The sequence below is a fragment of the Oncorhynchus masou genome, chromosome 9, assembly GCF_036934945.1.
Source record: "Oncorhynchus masou masou isolate Uvic2021 chromosome 9, UVic_Omas_1.1, whole genome shotgun sequence".
Taxonomy (NCBI): Eukaryota; Metazoa; Chordata; class Actinopteri; order Salmoniformes; family Salmonidae; genus Oncorhynchus; species Oncorhynchus masou.
Genome location: NC_088220.1, coordinates 60,061,781 through 60,083,992, shown reverse-complemented (window position 1 = coordinate 60,083,992; position 22,212 = coordinate 60,061,781). Strand labels below are relative to the sequence as shown.

The 22,212-nt window shown below is 44.8% G+C and overlaps 1 protein-coding gene across 1 annotated transcript in view; it reads right to left on the bottom strand.

Moving 5' to 3' along the window:
• LOC135546373 (FRAS1-related extracellular matrix protein 2-like) overlaps positions 1-22,212 on the bottom strand; it is a 106,867-nt gene that overhangs the window by 59,735 nt on the left and 24,920 nt on the right. Inside the window, exon 5 of the mRNA XM_064974735.1 lies at positions 5,780-5,926. Within this exon, the coding sequence (XP_064830807.1) occupies positions 5,780-5,926 (147 nt within the window). The remainder of the gene's footprint in view (positions 1-5,779; positions 5,927-22,212) is intronic.

The following is a 22,212-nucleotide window of genomic DNA, read 5'->3' as shown; positions in this document are numbered from 1 at the left end:
AATTATGCATTTACTAAATACCTAACTAATCACACAGAATTACACATACACATAATTAATCATAACTTGATTACAAATTACGTCAAAGGAAAACGTCCCTAGCGGGCGGAACAGATATGGTAGCTTGTTACACAAAAGAAAAGGGGCTGTTTTGAGTGAAAGAGCGGGAAGTCTGAGGAACAAAGGGTGAAGCTGTGCTATCGTAAATACAGTATCTTATGCATTCTAAATTACCGCCCATTTGGAAAAAGAAAATGCAATAAATATTTACTCTGAGCTGCGCTTCAGTAGGTTGGTGGTAGATGGAAGGCCGGGTTGCCAAACAGAGTCCTTTAAGAATGTTTCTGGTGGTCAATTGGATACGTTGTATTAACGTCGTTGTGTGATAGACGGGATACTCTGTCTGTTCCTTCCTAACCCTCGTTTGCAGCTGCTGTTGATAACTTAACGGCTAGGAGGTATCACTTCTGTAGTGAATAAGAGTTCGAAGTTCATACCATTCACAACCAAAGCTCACGCTGATGTTGGCTTCGTTCTGTAGTTATTATCTGAACCATTCTGACATCAGACCGTCGTCCTCACATCCCCGGAACAGGAGGTTATATTGTCGTCAAGGCTTTATATAGGAAGGGAGAGGAGGGCGTGTTTGAAAAGTTTTATAGCCCATGTCCCTTCACAGGGGCGGGCCACTGATTGAGCAGAGCCCTACCTTATGTAAACCCAAATCTCACATTTTAGAAGCTAAAATCACATTTCATCCCATCACGAATAATTTAATATTCAAACATTTAAATTTAACAACAATTCCATGTGAATCCGATAACTCTGATGTGTAGACTTTCCACTGTAGAGTTTGTCATCTTATCATTGATGAGAATGTCTCAGATGACAACCGAACTGACATCATATTCATTAAGTACCACCGCATATGTTCAATTGGTCGGATTACCAGAATATAGTTAATTTCCCCCACATTCTGATGTTCCCAGAATCTCTATGTTAACCAAAGGGGTTTGCAAATGTAACATCAGTAGGGAAAAGAGAGAGGAAAAAGGGTGGGGAAGAGGTATTTATGACTCTCATAAACCAACCCCCAGGCCAACGTCATGACAAAAAAATGCAATACTGTATTATATTCTATTTTAGTCAATACAACTCCAACATTGCTCATAGTAATATTTATAGATTTCTTAACTGCATTCTTTTTCTTCAGATTTGTGTGTATTGTTGTGAATTGTTAGATACTACTGCACTGTTGGAGCTAGGAACACAAGTATTTCGCTACACCCGCAATTACATCTGATAAATACAGTGAGAGAAAAAAGTATTTGATCCCCTGCTGATTTTGTACGTTTGCCCACTGACAAAGAAATGATCAGTCTATAATTTTAATGGTAGGTTTATTTGAACTGTGAGAGACAGAATAACAACAAAAATATCCTGAAAAACGCATGTTAAAAATGTTATAAATTGATTTGCATTTTAATGAGGGAAATACATATTTGACCCCCTCTCAATCAGAAAGATTTCTGGCTCCCAGGTGTCTTTTATACAGGTAACGAGCTGAGATTAGGAGCATACTCTTAAAGGGAGTGCTCCTAATCTCAGTTTGTCACCTGTATAAAAGTCACCTGTCCACAGAAGCAATCAATCAGATTCCAAACTCTCCACCATGGCCAAGACCAAAGAGCTCTCCAAGGATGTCAGGGACAAGATTGTAGACCTACACAAGGCTGGAATGTGCGACAAGACCATTGCCAAGCAGCTTGGTGAGAAGGTGACAACAGTTGGTGTGATTATTCGTAAATGGAAGAAACACAAAATAACTGTCAATCTCCCTCGGCCTGGGGCTCCATGCAAGATCTCACCTCGTGGAGTTGCAATGATCATGAGAACGGTGAGGAATCAGCCCAGAACTACACTGGAGGATCTTGTCAATGATCTCAAGGCAGCTGGGACCATAGTCACCAAGATAACAAGTGGTAACACACTACGCCGTGAAGGACTGAAATCCTGCAGCGCCCGCAAGATCCCCCTGCTCAAGAAAGCACATATACATGCCTGTCTGAAGTTTGCCAATGAACATCTGATTGATTCAGAGGACAACTGGGTGAAAGTGTTGTGGTCAGATGAGACCAAAATGGAGCTCTTTGGCATCAACTCAACGCGCCGTGTTTGGAGGAGGAGGAATGCTGCCTATGACCCCAAGAATACCATCCCCACCGTCAAACATGGAGGTGGAAACATTATGCTTTGGGGGTGTTTTTCTGCTCAGGGGACAGGACAACTTCACTGCATCAAAGGGACGATGGACGGGGTCATGTACCGTCGAATCTTGGGTGAGAATCTCCTTCCCTCAGCCAGGGCATTGAAAATGAGTCGTGGATGGGTATTCCAGCATGACAATGACCCAAAACACATGGCCAAGGCAACAAAGGAGTGGCTCAAGAAGAAGCACATTAAGGTCCTGGAGTGGCCTAGCCAGTCTCCAGATCTTAATCCCATAGAAAATCTTTGGAGGGAGCTGAAGGTTCGAGTTGCCAAACGTCAGCCTCGAAACCTTAATGACTTGGCGAAGATCTGCAAAGAGGAGTGGGACAAAATCCCTCCTGAGATGTGTGCACACCTGGTGGCCAACTACAAGAAACGTCTGACCTCTGTGATTGCCAACAAGGGTTTTGCCACCAAGTACTAAGTCATGTTTTGCAGAGGGGTCAAATACTTATTTCCCTCATTAAAAGGCAAATCAATTTATAACATTTTTTACATGAATTTTTCTGGATTTTTTGTTGTTGTTATTCTGTCTCTCACTGTTCAAATAAACCTACAATTAAAATTATACACTGATCATTTCTTTGTCAGTGGGCAAACGTACAAAATCAGCAGGGGATCAAATACTTTTCCCCCCTCACTGTTTGTGTAGAAGGAAGGAGCACAGTTGGCTCCCTAACTATGTCTGAATTCCAAATGAAACCCTATCCCCAACATAGTTCACTACTTTTTACCAGAGCCATATATGGGTTCTGGTCAAAATTAGTGTACTATATAGGGAATAGGATGCTATTTGGGAAGCAGGCTCTGTCTCTCACACAACAGAAGGAGGACTACAGCGCCCTGATCCCAGCAGCAGCTCTAGGCTAACATGTTTGCTTTAGCCTATATAGCAGCAGGCTAGCTCTACATAGATGACTAGCACTGCCCGTGATGCACACGACGCTACCGAACGCCTCACAACGTCCAATAAAAGAACCAGGCGTCCAGTTAAAAGTAGTGCACTATATAAGGAATAGGGTGCCATTTCAGACGCATCCTAGGTCTTGTCATCAGGGCTGGGATGGAGCAGATATCCTCTGTCTCCTCTCTGTGTGAAGCACTGGCCTGAGATCAGCACACAGGCAGATGGGTAGTGGATCTGTCAGACTGATCTGAACCCTGTGAGCCTGATACATCTGAAGGTTTGGCTTTTTCTTTCTGTCTCCCTCCATCCTTTAAAGTTTGAGATCCATTAAACACATTGAGGAGCAGAAAAGAATGTCAGTGTCCTGCGTGTGCTTCTGGAGGTGTTCCTAAATGCACCCTATTCCCTATATAGTGGCCTAACATAGGTATCTGGTTAAAAGTAGTGCACTATGTAGGGAATAGGGTGCCATTTGGGATGCATTCCAAATATCTCCTGTTCTGTTCTGCCTAACCTCATATAAGCATGGAGAGACAAACCTTTCACTGATGCAATGATGTTCATCTGAGAAATATATCAATATACTCTCAAATACTATCACATTTAGGGGAGTAGAAATCTTTTAAAATATATTTTAAAAACAGCTTCAGAAGTTTCCACTGTATGGAATTAACCAGTTAACCCATTTAAAGGGTGATATAATCCTCTTCTTTGTGTTCTTCAAGAAAAATATTCTTCCTTAGTTCCTTTACATTAATTGTCTCTTCAAGAGGGCAGACCCTTGAGATAGTCTAATGGTCATATTATTTGTATATCATCTGCGTATTTGTGCATATTATCTGCATACCCACTGAGGGAGAGCGAGATCATTAGCTAGCAGAGACACAGGGCTGCTTCCAAATTAGTACTCTATTCCATATATAATGCTGTACATTAGACCAGAGCCCTGTGGCCAACACTGGGCCCTGGTCAAAAGTAGTGCACTATATAGAGAATATTTCGGGCCATTTGGGATGCACACAGGGACAACGTAACACACCACAGCCTCAAAGCTAGCAAAGACACAGTGAGACACAGCTGGGGACAACTCAATACACCCGACCCATCTGATCTGACCTCACACTTCAGCTATTCAAACTAGCATAACTTTATTGACATCCCGAACATATAGCGATTCCAGACAAAAACAATGAAAACCATACCAGTGGTGCCAGTAGTAGTCAGCCATAAAACCTGTTATAAACCCTGTGTATAAACTTTGTGATATAAACTAAGGTTTACTGTTGTTATAAACCCTGTGTATAAACTTTGTGATATAAACTATGGTTTACTGTTGTTATAAACCCTGTGTATAAACTTTGTGATATAAACTATGGTTTACTGTTGTTATACACCCTGTGTATAAACTTTGTGATATAAACTATGGTTTACTGTTGTTATAAACCCTGTGTATAAACTTTGTGATATAAACTATGGTTTACTGTTGTTATACACCCTGTGTATAAACTTTGTGATATAAACTATGGTTTACTGTTATACACCCTGTGTATAAACTTTGTGATATAAACTATGGTTTACTGTTGTTATACACCCTGTGTATAAACTTTGTGATATAAACTATGGTTTTACTGTTGTTACTGTTATAAACTTTGTTATAAACCCTGTTGTATAAATAAACTTTGTGATATATAAATAAACTATAAAACTAAGTTTACTGTTGTTATACACCCTGTGTATAAACTTTGTGATATAAAACTATGGTTTACTGTTGTTATAAACCCTGTGTATAAACTTGTGTTATAAAACTATGGTTTACTGTTGTTATAAACCCTGTGTATAAACTTGTGTTATAAAACTATGGTTTACTGTTGTTATAAACCCTGTGTATAAACTTGTGTTATAAAACTATGGTTTACTGTCCCATCTTTTGTTGCACTGTGTTTACTCCCTATTCAGTCCAGGACAGTCAAATTGAAGGAATGTTCACAGAGAGAGGCGTCTAACTCGGCGACAGCGGGCGTCTTTCTGACGACCACCAACTCTGCATAACCTCTCCCATGAGCCCTTGCTGTCCCCAGGAGGGTCGTCCTGTCTGATTGGTTAAAATAACAAATCCTGCCCTGAGGAGAGGAGTCAGGGGTGAAAGGTTGTTTACTGTATGACCCTGAAGTTTTCTGTCCCTCCCCTGCTCTGTCTGAGTCAAGAGATTGGCCCTCCATTATTCTAGGTGTGTGTCCCAAATGGCACCTTTCTATTTGATCTCCAAGGCTATGTCCCAAAAGAAATATAGAGTGCACTACTTTTGTCAGGACATCCATTAACATCCCTTAGAATATGTGAAAATTGGACAAGGAGTGATTGGAACAGGAGCGACAGTTGGCTCTTAGATCTAGGGGCAGGTGACGTCACTGGGCCATGCTAACTCAGCCATCCGCTACATGAATGACAGGCTGAAAAGCTGTGGAGCTTCCCTGGAGGGATAGAGCCAAGGATGTCATGATGATGTCTTTGGATGTACTGACTCTGATGGGAATAGAGTGCCATTCAGGACACAGACAATGTGCATAATGAGGAGTATAATTACAAGGTAGTTTGACTCACTGACAAAGGATGTCTCTCCCAGGTATCCTCGTCGTTTGAGGACCACCTCCAGGTACTTGGCCTCCTCGTCCACCACATAGTACTCCTTCTCCAGGGAGACCCAGGCCCAGTTCAGCCTGAACACCTGGTTCTTCAGCCTGTTGCCTCCTAAACACACACACACACGTACATGTGTGGATGTTTGTCTTTGTAAACAACAACAGTCAACAACAACAAAAACGAAGATCGACATGAGAGGGAATTCATTCAGCACCAGAAGCAGTTAAGCTGCTGAACACATTATTTGCACTTCAAAACATTTATAATGGAAAAGCTGTTTGTTTTCAGGACATGTTCCTATCTCAAAATCTTTTCATCCGAGTAATTTCACGGTGTAATTATGGGTACCTGTAGGACAGCTAGACTCCCTGCCTATATTTGGTGGGAGGCATATGTATCAGCACAAACACACACGCATGCACACAAGAACGGGCAAACACACACACACAGCCACAGTATATTCAGTGGGAGTTATCAGTGCAGAGGAGGAAGTATAAAGTAGAAGGTCTAATTGGCTTCATAGTAATTAAGAGATAAAGGTTAGTCTGTGTGTGTCTGTGTGTGTGTGTGTGGGGGGGGGGTTGTTTTATCAGTCCTGTTTGAAGTGGAATTCAAAGCTCTGTATTCCTGGAGGGCAGCACTGCCTGTTACCATATTGACCACAGAGAGAGCAACACCACACACAGACATCAAACACACACAAAATGACAAGTCATAGCATGTAGACGCTTACACGCGCACGCATGCAAGCACACGCACACATACTATTGGCATGAACAGCAGGTTTATAACAGTGGCTCCAAGCACCTCAGCCTAAACAGTGTGAAATGAGGGATGACGAGAATGAAGGGAGAAAATGGAGAGGAGGGAGACGGAGGAATGAAGGGAGAGGAGGGAGACGGAGGAATGAAGGGAGAGGAGGAGATGGAGAGATGAAGGGAGAGGAGGGAGACGGAGAGATGAAGGGAGAGGAGGGAGACGGAGGGATGAAGGGAGAGATGGGAGACGGAGGAATGAAGGGAGAGATGGGAGACGGAGGAATGAAGGGAGAGGAGGGAGATGGAGAGATGAAGGGAGAGGAGGGAGATGGAGAGATGAAGGGAGAGGAGGAGATGGAGAGATGAAGGGAGAGGAGGAGATGGAGAGATGAAGGGAGAGGAGGAGATGGAGAGATGAAGGGAGCGGAGGGAGACGGAGGAATGAAGGGAGAGATGGGAGACGGAGGAATGAAGGGAGAGATGGGAGACGGAGGAATGAAGGGAGAGGAGGGAGACGGAGGAATGAAGGGAGAGGAGGGAGACGGAGGAATGAAGGGAGAGATGAAGGGAGAGGAGGAGATGGAGAGATGAAGGGAGAGGAGGAGATGGAGAGATGAAGGGAGACGAAGGGAGAGGAGGGAGACGGAGGAATGAAGGGAGAGATGAAGGGAGAGGAGATGGAGAGATGAAGGGAGAGGAGGGAGACGGAGGAATGAAGGGAGAGGAGGGAGACGGAGGAATGAAGGGAGACGGAGGAATGAAGGGAGACGGAGGACTGAAGGGAGACGGAGGACTGAAGGGAGACGGAGGAATGAAGGGAGAGGAGGGAGACGGAGGAATGAAGGGAGAGGAGGGAGACGGAGGAATGAAGGGAGAGGAGGGAGACGGAGGAATGAAGGGAGAGATGAAGGGAGAGGAGGAGATGGAGAGATGAAGGGAGAGGAGGAGATGGAGGGATGAAGGGAGAGGAGGAGACGGAGGAATGAAGGGAGAGATGAAGGGAGAGGAGATGGAGAGATGAAGGGAGAGGAGGGAGACGGAGGAATGAAGGGAGAGGAGGGAGACGGAGGAATGAAGGGAGAGGAGGGAGACGGAGGAATGAAGGGAGACGGAGGAATGAAGGGAGACGGAGGACTGAAGGGAGACGGAGGACTGAAGGGAGACGGAGGACTGAAGGGAGACGGAGGAATGAAGGGAGAGATGGGAGACGGAGGAATGAAGGGAGAGATGGGAGACGGAGGAATGAAGGGAGAGATGGGAGACGGAGGAATGAAGGGAGAGATGAAGGGAGGAGGAGATGGAGAGATGAAGGAGAGGAGGAGACGGAGGGATGAAGGAAGGAGGGATGAAGGGAGAGATGAAGGGAGAGGGATGGAGAGATGAAGGGAGAGAGGGAGACGGAGGAATGAAGGGAGAGAGGGAGACGGAGGAATGAAGGGAGAGATGAAGGGAGACGGAGGAATGAAGGGAGAGGAGGACTGGGAGACGGAGGAATGAAGGGAGAGAGGGAGACGGAGGAATGAAGGGAGAGGAGGGAGACGGAGGAATGGAGGGAGAGGAGGAGACGGAGGAATGGAGGGAGAGGAGGAGACGGAGGAATGGAGGGAGAGGAGGAGATGGAGGAATGGAGGGAAGGAGAGAGGAGGAATGAAGGGAGAGGAGGGAGACGGAGGAATGAAGGGAGAGGAGGGAGACGGAGGAATGAAGGGAGAGGAGGGAGACGGAGGAATGAAGGGAGAGGAGGGAGACGGAGGAATGAAGGGAGAGGAGGGAGACGGAGGAATGAAGGGAGAGGAGGAGACGGAGGAATGAAGGGAGAGGAGGGAGACGGAGGAATGAAGGGAGAGGAGGGAGACGGAGAGATGAAGGGAGAGGAGGGAGACGGAGAGATGAAGGGAGAGGAGAGATGAAGGGAGAGGAGAGATGAAGGGAGAGGAGGGAGACGGAGAGATGAAGGGAGAGGAGGGAGACGGAGGAATGAAGGGAGAGGAGGGAGACGGAGAGATGAAGGGAGAGGAGGGAGACGGAGAGATGAAGGGAGAGGAGAGATGAAGGGAGAGGAGGGATGAAGGGAGAGGAGGGAGACAGAGATGAAGGGAGGGGAGGGAGACGGAGGAATGAAGGGAGAGGAGGGAGACGGAGGAATGAAGGGAGAGGAGGAATGAAGGGAGAGGAGGGAGACGGAGGAATGAAGGGAGAGATGGGAGACGGAGGAATGAAGGGAGAGATGGGAGACGGAGGAATGAAGGGAGAGATGGGAGACGGAGGAATGAAGGGAGAGATGGGAGACGGAGAGATGAAGGGAGAGGAGGGAGACGGAGAGATGAAGGGAGAGGAGGGAGACGGAGAGATGAAGGGAGAGGAGGAGACGGAGAGATGAAGGGAGAGGAGGAGACGGAGAGATGAAGGGAGAGGAGAGATGGAGGAATGAAGGGAGAGGAGGGAGATGGAGAGATTATGGGAGAGGAAGGTGATGGAGAGATGAAGGGAGAGGAGGAGACGGAGAGATGAAGGGAGAGGAGGAGATGGAGAGATGAAGGGAGAGGAGGGAGATGGGGAGAGGAAGAGATTATGGGAGAGGAGGGAGATGGAGAGATTATGGGAGAGGAGGGAGATGGAGAGTTAATGGGAGAGGAAGGTGATGGAGAGATGATGGGAGAGGAAGGTGATGAAGAGATGATGGGAGAGGAAGGTGATGGAGAGATGATGGGAGAGGAAGGTGATGGAGAGATGATGGGAGAGGAAGGTGATGGAGAGATGATGGGAGAGGAAGGTGATGGAGAGATGATGGGAGAGGAAGGTGATGGAGAGATGATGGGAGAGGAAGGTGATGGAGAGATGATGGGAGAGGAAGGTGATGGAGAGATGATGGGAGAGGAAGGTGATGGAGAGATGATGGGAGAGGAAGGTGATGGAGTGATGGGAGAGGATGGTGATGGAGAGATGATGGGAGAGGAAGGTGATGGAGAGATGATGGGAGAGGAGGGTGATGGAGAGATGATGGTGATGGAGCGATGATGGGAGAGGAGTGTGATGGAGAGATGATGGGAGAGGAGGGTGATGGAGAGATGATGGGAGGAGGGAGATGGAGGATTGAAGGGAGAGGAGGGAAATTAAGAGAGGATGGAGAGGAGGGATGAAGGTAGAGGAGGGAGACAGACCCATGTGTTTCTACAGTACAGCTGGACAGCTGGCAGATGTGAGGTGGGAGGAATGAAAGAGTGAAAGAGAAACTACATGGCGGGTCTGAATCTGAGTTCCAAATGGCTTCTCATTGCATTCTAATACGGACTTCGAAGCCAGTTCCACTTTTTTTTTTAAATTTGGTTTCCCTCTAATCAGGGACTAAATTAGACCTGGGACACTAGGTGGGTAATGAATTACCAGGTAAAACAGAAAGCCCTATGTGCCCCCAGTCAAAAGTAGTCCAATATATAGGGAATGGGGTGCCATTTGGGACACATATTGTTCTGAGGCCCTAACCCCCCCAGTCCCCTCTCTCCTCTCCTTCATTCTGCCCTTCCCCCTGACAACCCTTCCCCCAGTTGTCATGGTCAGTAAATCTGTCATGTCCAGTCGACCACTCTGCTATGTAGCTTTTTCCCTTTCACCTACCTCATCCCCATACTGTTTTTATTTATTTACTTTTCTGCTCTTTTGCACACCAGTATCTCTACCTGTACATGACCATCTGATCATTTATCACCCCAGTGTTAATCTGCAAAATTGTAATTATTCGCCTACCTCCACATGCCTTTTGCACACAATGTATATAGACTCCCCTTTATTTATGTTTTATTTTTTTCTACTGTGTTATTGACTTGTTAATTGTTTACTCCATGTGTAACTCTGTGTTGTCTGTTCCCACTGCTATGCTTTATCTTGGCCAGGTCGCAGTTGCAAATGAGAACTTGTTCTCAAATAGCCTACCTGGTTAAATAAAGGTGAAATAAAATAAATAAAAAGGGTGAGACCTACACATTCACAAAGCGTTACTGTTTTATTGTGTGTGTGTGTGTGTGTGTGTGTGTGTGTGTGTGTGTGTGTGTGTGTGTGTGTGTGTGTAGAAGGGCATGTAGCATGGTGAGTGAGTGGAACCGTGGCCTATACTGCACCTGTTCATTGCCGTTTCATGTGATCTAATAGACTAACACACATTCCCTTACCTGGACTTTAATAGGACTTGTGACACCAGAAGAGGATCAACACGAGGTCATACCAGGGCCAGCAGAGCAAACACACAGTAGAGGTCAGGAGACAAAGAATAACTTAGAAATGGTTGTTTTCCGTTCACAACTAAACTCAGACACTTATTAACTCATCCTGAATCTGTCAGGATGAGAGACAACTCAGACATCCCTGCCTAAACCATGGACTAAACTATGCTGAACCACATCATGGCCAAAAGGAAAAGACAGAACTAGAGGAGAGGAGACCAAACTCATTAAATCTGATTCTGTCAACAAGACTCCGTGGAAGAAGAAAACACCTCATGACTTTATTATGAACCAATAAACCAACTCAAGACCTCACTGCCACCTGAACCTCTACCTGTCTTCTGAACAGAGAAAAGAACATGAATATGACAAAGATATGGCTGAACTAACATAGAAGACGAAGGAGAATAAAGTGAAGATGCCGAAAGTAGAGCTAAATAAAGTGGAGATGATGAGGATACGGCTGAACTAACTGAAGGGCTGCCAGTTTCCTGGCTCATCTTCAAAGTCTGATCGTTTCCACGGTAATGGGTGGGTATCCTAGAACGGTACTATATTAATGTAAACCAAGCTACTACAGTACATCCATGCCACTGGCCCAAGCCTGTACATTCTCAGGGGTTAAGGCCATACTAGGAGTAGAGTTGGGTCTAATAACTCTCTACTTTAATAACTCCTGCAGGTAAGACGTCTGCTGGAGTGAAAATAGCTTTTCCCCCTGTGTGTGTTCTGGGTTACTCTGCTGGAACAGAGGGGTGTGTGTGTTTAGATCTCCCTACCTTGTACTAGGGCTTAGAGGGAGCAGCTAGACCCATGCCACAGGTAATCACAGTGTGTGTGATCTCTGAGTAGTGAAGTCTACTGGTCTTAATCACCTGGCCCTCTCCCACCACAGACATCATCTCTTTATGGAAAACTGCTACAAACTCCTTGTTTCCTTCCAGGACTCAGGAGAGTCGTGACGGCTACTGGACCGATTCCCTAGCACATTAATCACCTGGATATACCCCACCACAGCAGTCACAGACAACTTCAGAAACTCTGCTACAAACTCCTTGTTTCCTTCCAGGACTCAGGAGAGTCGTGACGGCTACTGGACCGATTCCCTAGCACATTAATCACCTGGATATACCCCACCACAGCAGTCACAGACAACTTCAGAAACTCTGCTACAAACTCCTTGTTTCCTTCCAGGACTCAGGAGAGTCGTGACGGCTACTGGACCGATTCCCTAGCACATTAATCACCTGGATATACCCCACCACAGCAGTCACAGACAACTTCAGAAACTCTGCTACAAACTCCTTGTTTCCTTCCAGGACTCAGGAGAGTCGTGACGGCTACTGGACCGATTCCCTAGCACATTAATCACCTGGATATACCCCACCACAGCAGTCACAGGCAACTTCAGAAACTCTGCTACAAACTCCTTGTTTCCTTCCAGGACTCAGGAGAGTCGTGACGGCTACTGGACCGATTCCCTAGCACATTAATCACCTGGATATACCCACCACAGCAGTCACAGGCAACTTCAGAAACTCTGCTACAAACTCCTTGTTTCCTTCCAGGACTCAGGAGAGTCGTGACGGCTACTGGACCGATTCCCTAGCACATTAATCACCTGGATATACCCCACCACAGCAGTCACAGACAACTTCAGAAACTCTGCTACAAACTCCTTCAACAACCTGTAGAGTTATACAACTACGCTAATAAGCACTCACAGCTGTTGTGAGAGACTTCAGACCGAATAGAATGTTGTTAAGAGAAGACGGCTCCTCCCAACTTCCTGGGTATGCTGGATTAAAGTTAGGATCTTATTGTGGAACGCTTGGCATCGTCTCTATGTTCACACAATGTTGCTAATGTTAGCCTGATACTATTCCTCTCCTCTCGTCTCAGATGTGTAACAGCAAAGGCTTTGGGATGCATCTCAAATAGCACCCTATTCCCTATATAGTGTTCTACTTTTCACAAAGGGAATAGGGTTGCCATTTGGAATGCAAATGCTCAGCCCAGTCAAAACTGTTCGCTGCTCTGGCCCCCAATGGTGGAACAAACTCCCTCACGACGCCAGGACAGCGGAGTCAATCACCACCTTTCGGAGACACCTGAAACCCCACCTCTTCAAGGAATACCTAGGATAGGATAAAGTAATCCCCCCCTTAAATTATTTAGATGCACTATTGTAAAGTGGCTGTTCCACTGGATGTCAGAAGGTGAATTCACCAATTTGTAAGTCGCTCTGGATAAGAGCGTCTGCTAAATGACTTAAATGTAAATGGAATGCAGTTTGTCTTCAGTGCCAGTTACCCACGGGGAGGTCCTAAGACCATGTATAGGTACAATACCACACGAGCCTGCCTGTTCCCCGGTCATACGTCTCATTGTGAACATTACACGGTGGCATGATGTCTAATCATTTACATTACGCTGGGGACAACATTCACCTCAAGCTAGGCTTCAAAAAGGTACCCTCCTCCACCTTACCTCAACATTAAGGAGGGCAAAAGCTGTGCAATGCTTTCAGAACGTAGCCCAAACAACTACCTCTTTCCCTACTGTATTTATTTGATTTATTTATTTTGCTCCTTTGCTCCCCATTATTTTTATTTCTACTTTGCACATTCTTCCACTGCAAATCTACCATTCCAGTGTTTTACTTGCTATATTGTATTTACTTTGCCACCATGGCCTTTTTTTTGCCTTTACCTCCCTTATCTCACCTCATTTGCTCACATCGTATATAGACTTGTTTCTACTGTATTATTGACTGTACGTTTGTTTTACTCCATGTGTAACTCTGTGTTGTTGTATGTGTCGAACTGCTTTGCTTTATCTTGGCCAGGTCGCAATTGTAAATGAGAACTTGTTCTCAACTTGTCTACCTGGTTAAAGGTGAAATAAAAAATAAAATAAAAATATTAGAAACACTTTTTACATTCATAATTCAGGAATATCAGTGAATAATTCTTTATCATATGAGCCAGTCATCATCAGGTTTGAGAGGCCAGAATTACAACACCACTGGAGCTTGTGTTAGGCAGCTGTAGTGTGTTGGCCCAAGTAGCCAGAGGTCCATTTCCTTCCATAAGGTTATTTCTCAGTAATTAAGATAAGCAGGAGTTGAAGTAAGAACACTTCAAAGAGGCCCTAGAAAAACATCTCAGTTAATCTTTAACCGTCGCCCAGGGTCATTCTGCTGAGCTACAGGTTAGCTGTCTAAATTGGTTTCCCATGTTCCTCCTCATTCCCAGCCAAAGGACAAGCAGTCACCAGACACTTTTCTCTAAAGTATACACCAGACTAAAAACCCAGCTCATGTCCTCTGTTGCCAGTCCCAGAGTTACTTTAGATTAGACTCTTGATCTATGTAAATGTTGTCACACTGTGATCATTATATATTGGAAAATCTAATCTATAAATCTATAATGGAAAATACATTAGATTAAATATGTTAATTCCCCTATTCTCCCATGTCAATCTAGCTTTACTGTTGATACCAATGTGTGTCAGCGTGAAGCCTTGATCATGGTATTGTACTGTTAAAGGTAACTCTACTGGGCTGTGTTGTGATGGACAGAATAACCTTGTGAGGGAAGGTAGGGAATGTAGGCGGCTGAGCTGAGTGGTGCCAGTGCCAACTCTGTGCCCTTGTCTCCCACACAGTGTCCTTGTCTCTTGTCTCCACTCACACAGCAGACGGGCCTTATTTAGTGACCCTGGGGACCTGGATGCTCAACAGGTCCTTTTCTCTCTCTCTGTGTCTGTCTCAGGTCCTCCTCCCCTCAGTCACCTTCTCTCACCTAGCAAGGCAGGCAGGCAGGATCAGCAGTCCTCGACCCACTGAGCTGCTCTACACTGAGTAAGCAGCAAAATAACCCTGGTTGACTGGGACAATGTGTTTAAAAGTACACTGCACTACTGTACCCATTAAGATGTTTACCTAGACTGAGTAATGGGTCCTGGTCAAGAGTAGTGCACTATATAAAGGGAACAGGGTGCCATTTGGGACGCACTTGTTTCTCACAACAATGGGCCATAAGCCAAGCTCTGAGGACCGGACATGCATCTCTCTCTGTTATTTATTACCACGCCACACTGTATAAAACTCCCATTACAGAGGAAGCACAGAGGATCCTACTGCTGAAGGAGAGAGTTAGAGAAAGAGAGAGAGATGCAGCCTAATCAGACTAAACTCTATATAAGCAGTAATGAGAGAGGGGTGGAGGAGGAGAATAGGGGCTGAATTAGAGAAGGTGGGAGTAACATCTATCATTGAACCAGGTCAGATTAAAGAGCTATTATAACAGATCAATGTTTATTAGACAATTGTGAAGCAAGGCGACATATCCTTAACCCTTGTCCACAGGCAGGACGAAAGGACGTTAACCTTTAGACACTAGCTTTAACTCATTAACCCTTGGGCTCATAGGCTTTCAGGGAGTAGGACAGCAATAAATCAGACATAAATCTGGATATGCGTCTGGCCTATTTTAACAATTTGTTCACTCAAGAGGTCTTTGGGATAGTGGTAACTCTGAGGGGACATTTTTCAGATCCTGAAAGGAAGGCCAAAGGTGGCTTTGAACATAGGAGATGGGAGAGGGAGAGATAGAGATGAGCGAGAGAGAAGGAGGGACATGGAGAATAGAGGGAGGGAATGAGAACCATCTAAGACAGGGGTTTTCAACCAGGGTCCCCCTCCCAGGAAATCCAGTGACGACCTCATACGTTGGCAAAATTTTGTCTTATCAACAGGTGAATGAAGAAGTAATCAACATTTTAAAATAGATTTGGTAGATCGTTTTTTCATTAATATTGACCTCCCCAGAAAACTTACCAGCAGCCAGCGGCACTTGCCTCATCGATAGCCTATTCACGTGTGTGTGAGTGTAATTGGCTCCAATTAGTGTAATTTCCTCAATATTAGGAGGCAAGAAATAAAGCTGACATCTAATTTATATTATAAACTGGGTAGTTTGAGTCCTGAATGCTGATTGGCTGACAGAAGGGTATATCAGACCGTATACCACGGGTATGACAAAAGTTATTTTTACTGCTCTAATTACATTGGTAAACAGTTTATAATAGCAATAACGCACCTCTGGGGTTTTTGAAATATGGCCAATATACCATGGCTAAGGGCTGTGTCCAGGCACTCAGTGTTGCGTCGTTCATAAGAACAGCCCTTAGCCGTGGTATATTGGCCATATACCACACCCCCTCGGGCCGTGCTTAACTGTAGGTATGTACTGCAATTAAAAATTGGTTAATTCCGTTGTTGCTAGCGATACACATAAAAATATTGAATAATATATATTTTGTCAACTTTTTGACCCCCTGCAGTTCCTCCTCAAAGCCCCGGGTGAAGACCCTGATCTAAGGCTCAGAGAAACCAGTTCCTCCTCAAAGCCCCGGGTGAAGACCCTGATCTAAGGCTCAGAGAAACCAGTTCCTCCTCAAAGCCCCGGGTGAAGACCCTGATCTAAGGCTCAGAGAAACCAGTTCCTCCCCAAAGCCCCGGATGAAGACCCTGATCTAAGGCTCAGAGAAACCAGTTCCTCCTCAAAGCCCCGGGTGAAGACCCTGGTCTAAGGCTCAGAGAAACCAGTTCCTCCTCAAAGCCCCGGGTGAAGACCCTGATCTAAGGCTCAGAGAAACTGGTTCCTCCTCAAAGCCCCGGGTGAAGACCCTGATCTAAGGCTCAGAGAAACCAGTTCCTCCCCAAAGCCCCGGGTGAAGACCCTGATCTAAGGCTCATAGAAACCAGTTCCTCCTCAAAGCCCCGGGTGAAGACCCTGATCTAAGGCTCAGAGAAACCAGTTCCTCCTCAAAGCCCCGGGTGAAGACCCTGATCTAAGGCTCAGAGAAACCGGTTCCTTCATCAAAGCCCGGGTGAAGACCCTGATCTAAGGCTCAGAGAAACCAGTTCCTCCTCAAAGCCCCGGGTGAAGACCCTGATCTAAGGCTCAGAGAAACCAGTTCCTCCTCAAAGCCCCGGGTGAAGACCCTGATCTAAGGCTCAGAGAAACCAGTTCCTCCTCAAAGCCCCGGGTGAAGACCCTGATCTAAGGCTCAGAGAAACCAGTTCCTCCTCAAAGCCCCGGGTGAAGACCCTGATCTAAGGCTCAGAGAAACAGGTCTTTGTTCTCAACATTCTTTGAGCTTAACATCTGTCCCTCCATTATAAAGATTCTTTAGCTTCCACTGCCCTCACATATTATTGACTCCACTTACCAACAGAAAAGTGTTTAACACCATTGGTATGCAGAGGAGCACAAGGCGCTCAATAAACGTGAGACAAGGTGCAACAACGAAAAGGCGGGGGGCAGGAGCCCTTCTCTTTAGAGGAGTAATTCCCAAAGATTTCAGATGGGGCTCCTTTATTTGAATCCCAGGGAAAAGAGAGGAGAGGAGGGGGAGACTAGAGGGAGACAGGCACGGGGGAATGCCAGGAAATACAGTGCGTCCAAAGGTTGCTCCTGTCCTGGCCAGACATGGGTTCAAATTCTATTCAAAATATTTTGAGCGTTTGCTCTAGTCTGTCTGGAGTGTCAGACGGGTGAGATTTAACATTTTCAGACTTTTCTATTGGTCGATTGTGCCTTGCAAGCTCAATCAAGCACAGACACATTATTAGAATTTCTTTCAAATAATATTTGAACCCAGGTCTATTCCTAGGAGTCTGCTGCTCCATGCTCCAGTTACTTCACTGATGATGCTATTCCCAACACACTGGATAAACTCTGCTACACAATGGGTAGATGAATGCACACTATGGAGAGTGTTGAGTAAATACTCCACTCTCTAGTTTGCCCGGACGCACAGGCATCACTCAGTTCAGACAATGTGACAAGGTTTGGAAGGATGGCCAGGCGAGACCGCTCTCTAGTCATTTTTACAGCATTGAATTAGGTGAGAAATATTATGAAAAGAATACAAAAAATAAGTCAAATATGTTGATTTCATATAATTATGCATGAGAAATCAGTAGGAAACGTGTTTTCCAAACAAGCAGAACAATCTGCTAAAGTATCCAGTATTTTTAAACTTAGGTAGTTTGGTAAAGGTCAATGTAACTGGAAATGTGTGGCATGTGCACATTTATACAACGGGTGGGTCTAATCCTGAATGCTGATTGGTTAAAACCACATTCCAGCCAGTGCCTATTAAACAAGTTACTAAAGACTAAATCTATGACGTTGAAATGTATTTTTACTCTGTTCCATCTGACTGCACAATCCACTGTTTCATCAGCCCAGCCAAGCAATTTATAAACTTTATCTCCACTATAAAAAACATCTAGACATTATCTCACATTTCTTTTAGACTAACATTTAGTTTAACAGTGGAGATTTGTATAAACCTTGCTGTCTGTCTCTCCGACAATTGCAACATTGTTTCAATATTCAAATTCGATCTCCAGCTGTCCCATAGTAACGAACGTGTCGGGAGTCGGGATGAGACGGACAGACGAAATCATGAATCAGCTGGCATCATTTTTTATGGATATATACAAAGAACTGTCAACTGAAAAAAAGGTAAAATGAGTTTGCAGTCTTTCTATTAGTCTTACCAGCTTCAGTTTGAATTGATTGTGTTACTGTGTTGATGGCTCGCTTCTCTGAACAACAGTGTCCTGACAAGTGAGCACATTTACTATAACGTTTTTAATGAAAACACCCGTGCCAATATATAACCCAAACACCGGCTTAGAGGGCACTATCACTTAAATAAAAACAGTGCATGGCTTTTACCAATAATCCTATTAGTTCTGTATTGGAATATTAGCTCCTACAGCTCCAGTTTCCTAAGAATAGGTTCATACAGTAGTCCACTATATACGGAATAGGGTGCCATATGGGACACACCCTAGCTTCTACAGCAGGCTATACAGAACACCTTGTGGATAAGACAGCTGCTCCACACTGCAGACCACAGACGGTTGGTGTAATGGTTTTCCTCCTCTTCGTCTGAAGAGGAGAGGCGAGAAGGATTGGAGGACCAATATGCGGCGTGGTAAGTGTCCATGGTTGTTTATTAAAACACATAAACTGAACACTCCACACAAAACAATAAATGTAACGCGAATAACCGAAACCAGTACTGTGTGGTGTAAAACACAGACACGGAAACAATCACCCCCCAACAAACAGTGAAACCCAGGCGACCTAAGTATGATTCTCAATCAGAGACAACTAACGGCACCTGCCTCTGATTGAGAACACAGAAAAACAACCTAGATACACAAAACATAGAATGCCCACCCAACTCACACCCTGACCAACTAAAAACAAACAATTAACACAATAACTAGGGTCAGAACGTGACAATTGGGTCTGTCGGGAGAGGTCTGCATGTCCTGACATCCAGACCAGACCGGTCCAGTCCAGACCAGACCAGACATACAGTGTGCCCTGCCAAGCCCCAAGGTCAGGCTTGATCCCTGGCCAACACCACCTCATAATTTTGGTCTGTTTGGGTGGGCACAAGCTATTCAACAAGATATTCAAGGTTCATCCTTCAATCTTCTTGGGCTTCCTTTTACAAAGATAATGTAATGGGGGACCGAGTGCTAATGTTGAGGGACTCAGGATCTTTTTGTGTGATTAAAAAATAATAATAATCTACAATAACAACAACAAAAACAACAGCAGTCACTCTCTGGGCTCAAATAATAAATACATTTCCCAGACTTGATTTGAGGAGCTAAACCAAAACAATACAAGTGTAAGAACCTGGGGCAGAGCTGTGTGTGAATCCTGAGCTGAAGTCAGATATAAAAGTCCTTGAAGGCCATCCTCATCTATCAGAGTTATTTACCTGAGTTGGTGCAGACAGTAGAGTCCTGAATCCTAACGGCGTTGGAAACAACATATGAAATATATGGTTTAGTTCCTCTAGGTCTGCATCCCAAATACCACCTTATTCCCTTCATAGTGCACTACTTTTGACCAGTACCCTATGGACTATATAAGGAATAGTGCACTACATAAGGAATAGGGTGCCATTTGGGACACAACTCTCACACATGAAGGCAACTCTCCCACCTATAAAGGTCACAGCAGATTAAATATTGAGAGTCTCGAGTAGTTCATTAACAGTCAATTATGCATGACCACTTCTAGCACCACAATGACCACCCCATACAGTCCACAGCCACAAGGAAAACTCTGACTGCTACAAGGCCATTGCTCCTGGAGGAAAAATATAATTCTTCTCAGAGACATTCTGGACACAATATGCACAGGCCAGAAAAATTGCTTACAATGTCTGTCCATTTAGAAATCAAACCACTACACTCAGAAAAAAAGAGTTTCAAAAAAGTTATTCAGTTGTCCCCTTCGGGGAACCCTTTTTGTTTCCAGCTAGAGCCCTTCAGGTATACCAAACATTAGGAACAGCTTCCTAATTCTGAGTTGCACCCCTCCCCCCTTTTCCCTGTCATGACGATGCCCTGTTTTCTCTCCACTCTACAGAATGGACTCTTGGAAAGCCCTGCGTTACCACAGAGAAAGTATGGTAATATCAAAAGATTGGGGAATGGAACAATAATTCCCTTTCTCAACCAGTTGAACGTGTCCGTTGGTACTTAAAGAATATGACGTGAGATCAGTTGTTGTCTGCGACATTATATCTGATGATAGGACGACATAAATTGTATCTTGGAAAGTCGACATTCTATTCTATTGATATAAAAGATCTGAAGATCTTAAGAGTTTATTCGGGAAGACAGCAGCTCTTTAAACACTCTTCCGTGGAGCCCCAGCTTATTAATGAGTTAATTGTTGCATGGTTTAATTCAATCACGTAATCAATTAAACATTAGGTAATCGATTTGATAAAAGAGCCTGTCATCTCATCTCATCTAATCAGAGACACGACAGCCCTATGAACAGCCTTAATTCGACGGTGGATGGACTCTACAAGGTGGCAAAAGAGTTCCACAGGGATGCTGGCCCATGTTGATTCCAATGCTTCCCACAGCTGTGTCAAGTTGCCTGGACCTTGAGCGTGAAAACCCCAGCAGCATTGCCGTTTTTAAACACAAACCGGTGCGCCTGGCACCTACTACCATACCCTGTTCAAAAGGCACTTAAATATTTTGTCTTGCCCATTCACCCTCAGAATGGCTCACATACACAATCCATGTCTCAATTGTCTCAAGGTTTAAAAATCCTTCTTTAACCTGTCTCCTCACCTTCATCTACACTGATTGAAGTGGATTTAACAAGTGACATCAATAAGGGATCGTACCTTTCATCTGGATTCACCTGGTCAGTCTATATCATGGAAAGAGCAGTTGTCATTAATGTTTTGTATTGTCAGTGTACATGGAACCCAAAATGGCCCTACCTGGAACCAAAAACTGTTCTTCAAAGGGTTATCCTATGGGAACAGCTGAATTATCCTTTTCGGTTACACTATTTTTTAAGAGTGTACGCAACCTTTACCCCGAGATTGAATCCATCATACTCCTTTACTACAAACTACAGATCGTATAGATCTTCCTCTTTTATTAAGAACTAGCTCATTTAAATAGACACCTGATTTGTTGCTCAAACACAGAATATATTACACTCCTCTGAGCTGACTGGCTTGTAAAACAAACAACATCTTTCAAGTTATGTCCAACACATCTGTCACACTTCACCACTTGTAGAGAAGACAGGAGAGTATAATGTAGTCAGTAGTCTGTTGGAATAAAGAACGTTTAGCATACCAGAGGGTACAAAGCAGCATATTGTCACGTGTGTCAAAGATGTCTCAATTCGAGAGAGAGCGAGAGAGCGAGAGAGACAGAGAAGTGGAGGCTGTGATGAGAAGATGAGAAGAGAACAACTGGAGGGTAGGGGGTGTGAAAACAGGGGGAGAAAAAACAAAGCGACAGAATGACGATGCAGGGAGGATGAAGAGAATAAGTGGCAAAGAGAGAGGGACGTGCTCATTGTCTTGACCTCCTGAATGATGCCTGTTTGCTCTCTTGTCAGCGGGAATAATGGCACACTGTTTGCTGAGGAGAGGAGAGCTGTGGTGTGAAGGAGCAGAATATAAAACTCCAGACCCTACAGGCTACTAATCATGCATCCCAAATGGCACCCTTTTACCCATAGGACTCTGGTCAAAAGTAGTACACTATATATTATAGGGAATATAGTGCCATTTGGGACGCAGCCCTAGAGTCTCTGGTCTCCATACTAATAGAGCAAGCTGTTTGTTGAGCTTGTCTCCTTTCACAGGGCTCAGAGCCAGCCCATAGGGCCACACAGCTTTCATTTAGTGCAGCATGTCTCTACAGTATTACACAGTTGTTACTGTTGTCTGCCAGGCTGCTAATCCTGTAGAACAGGAAGTGGAGAACACTCTGAAGAGCTGCATCTGTATGTGTCCCAACTGGGACCTTATTCCCTATATA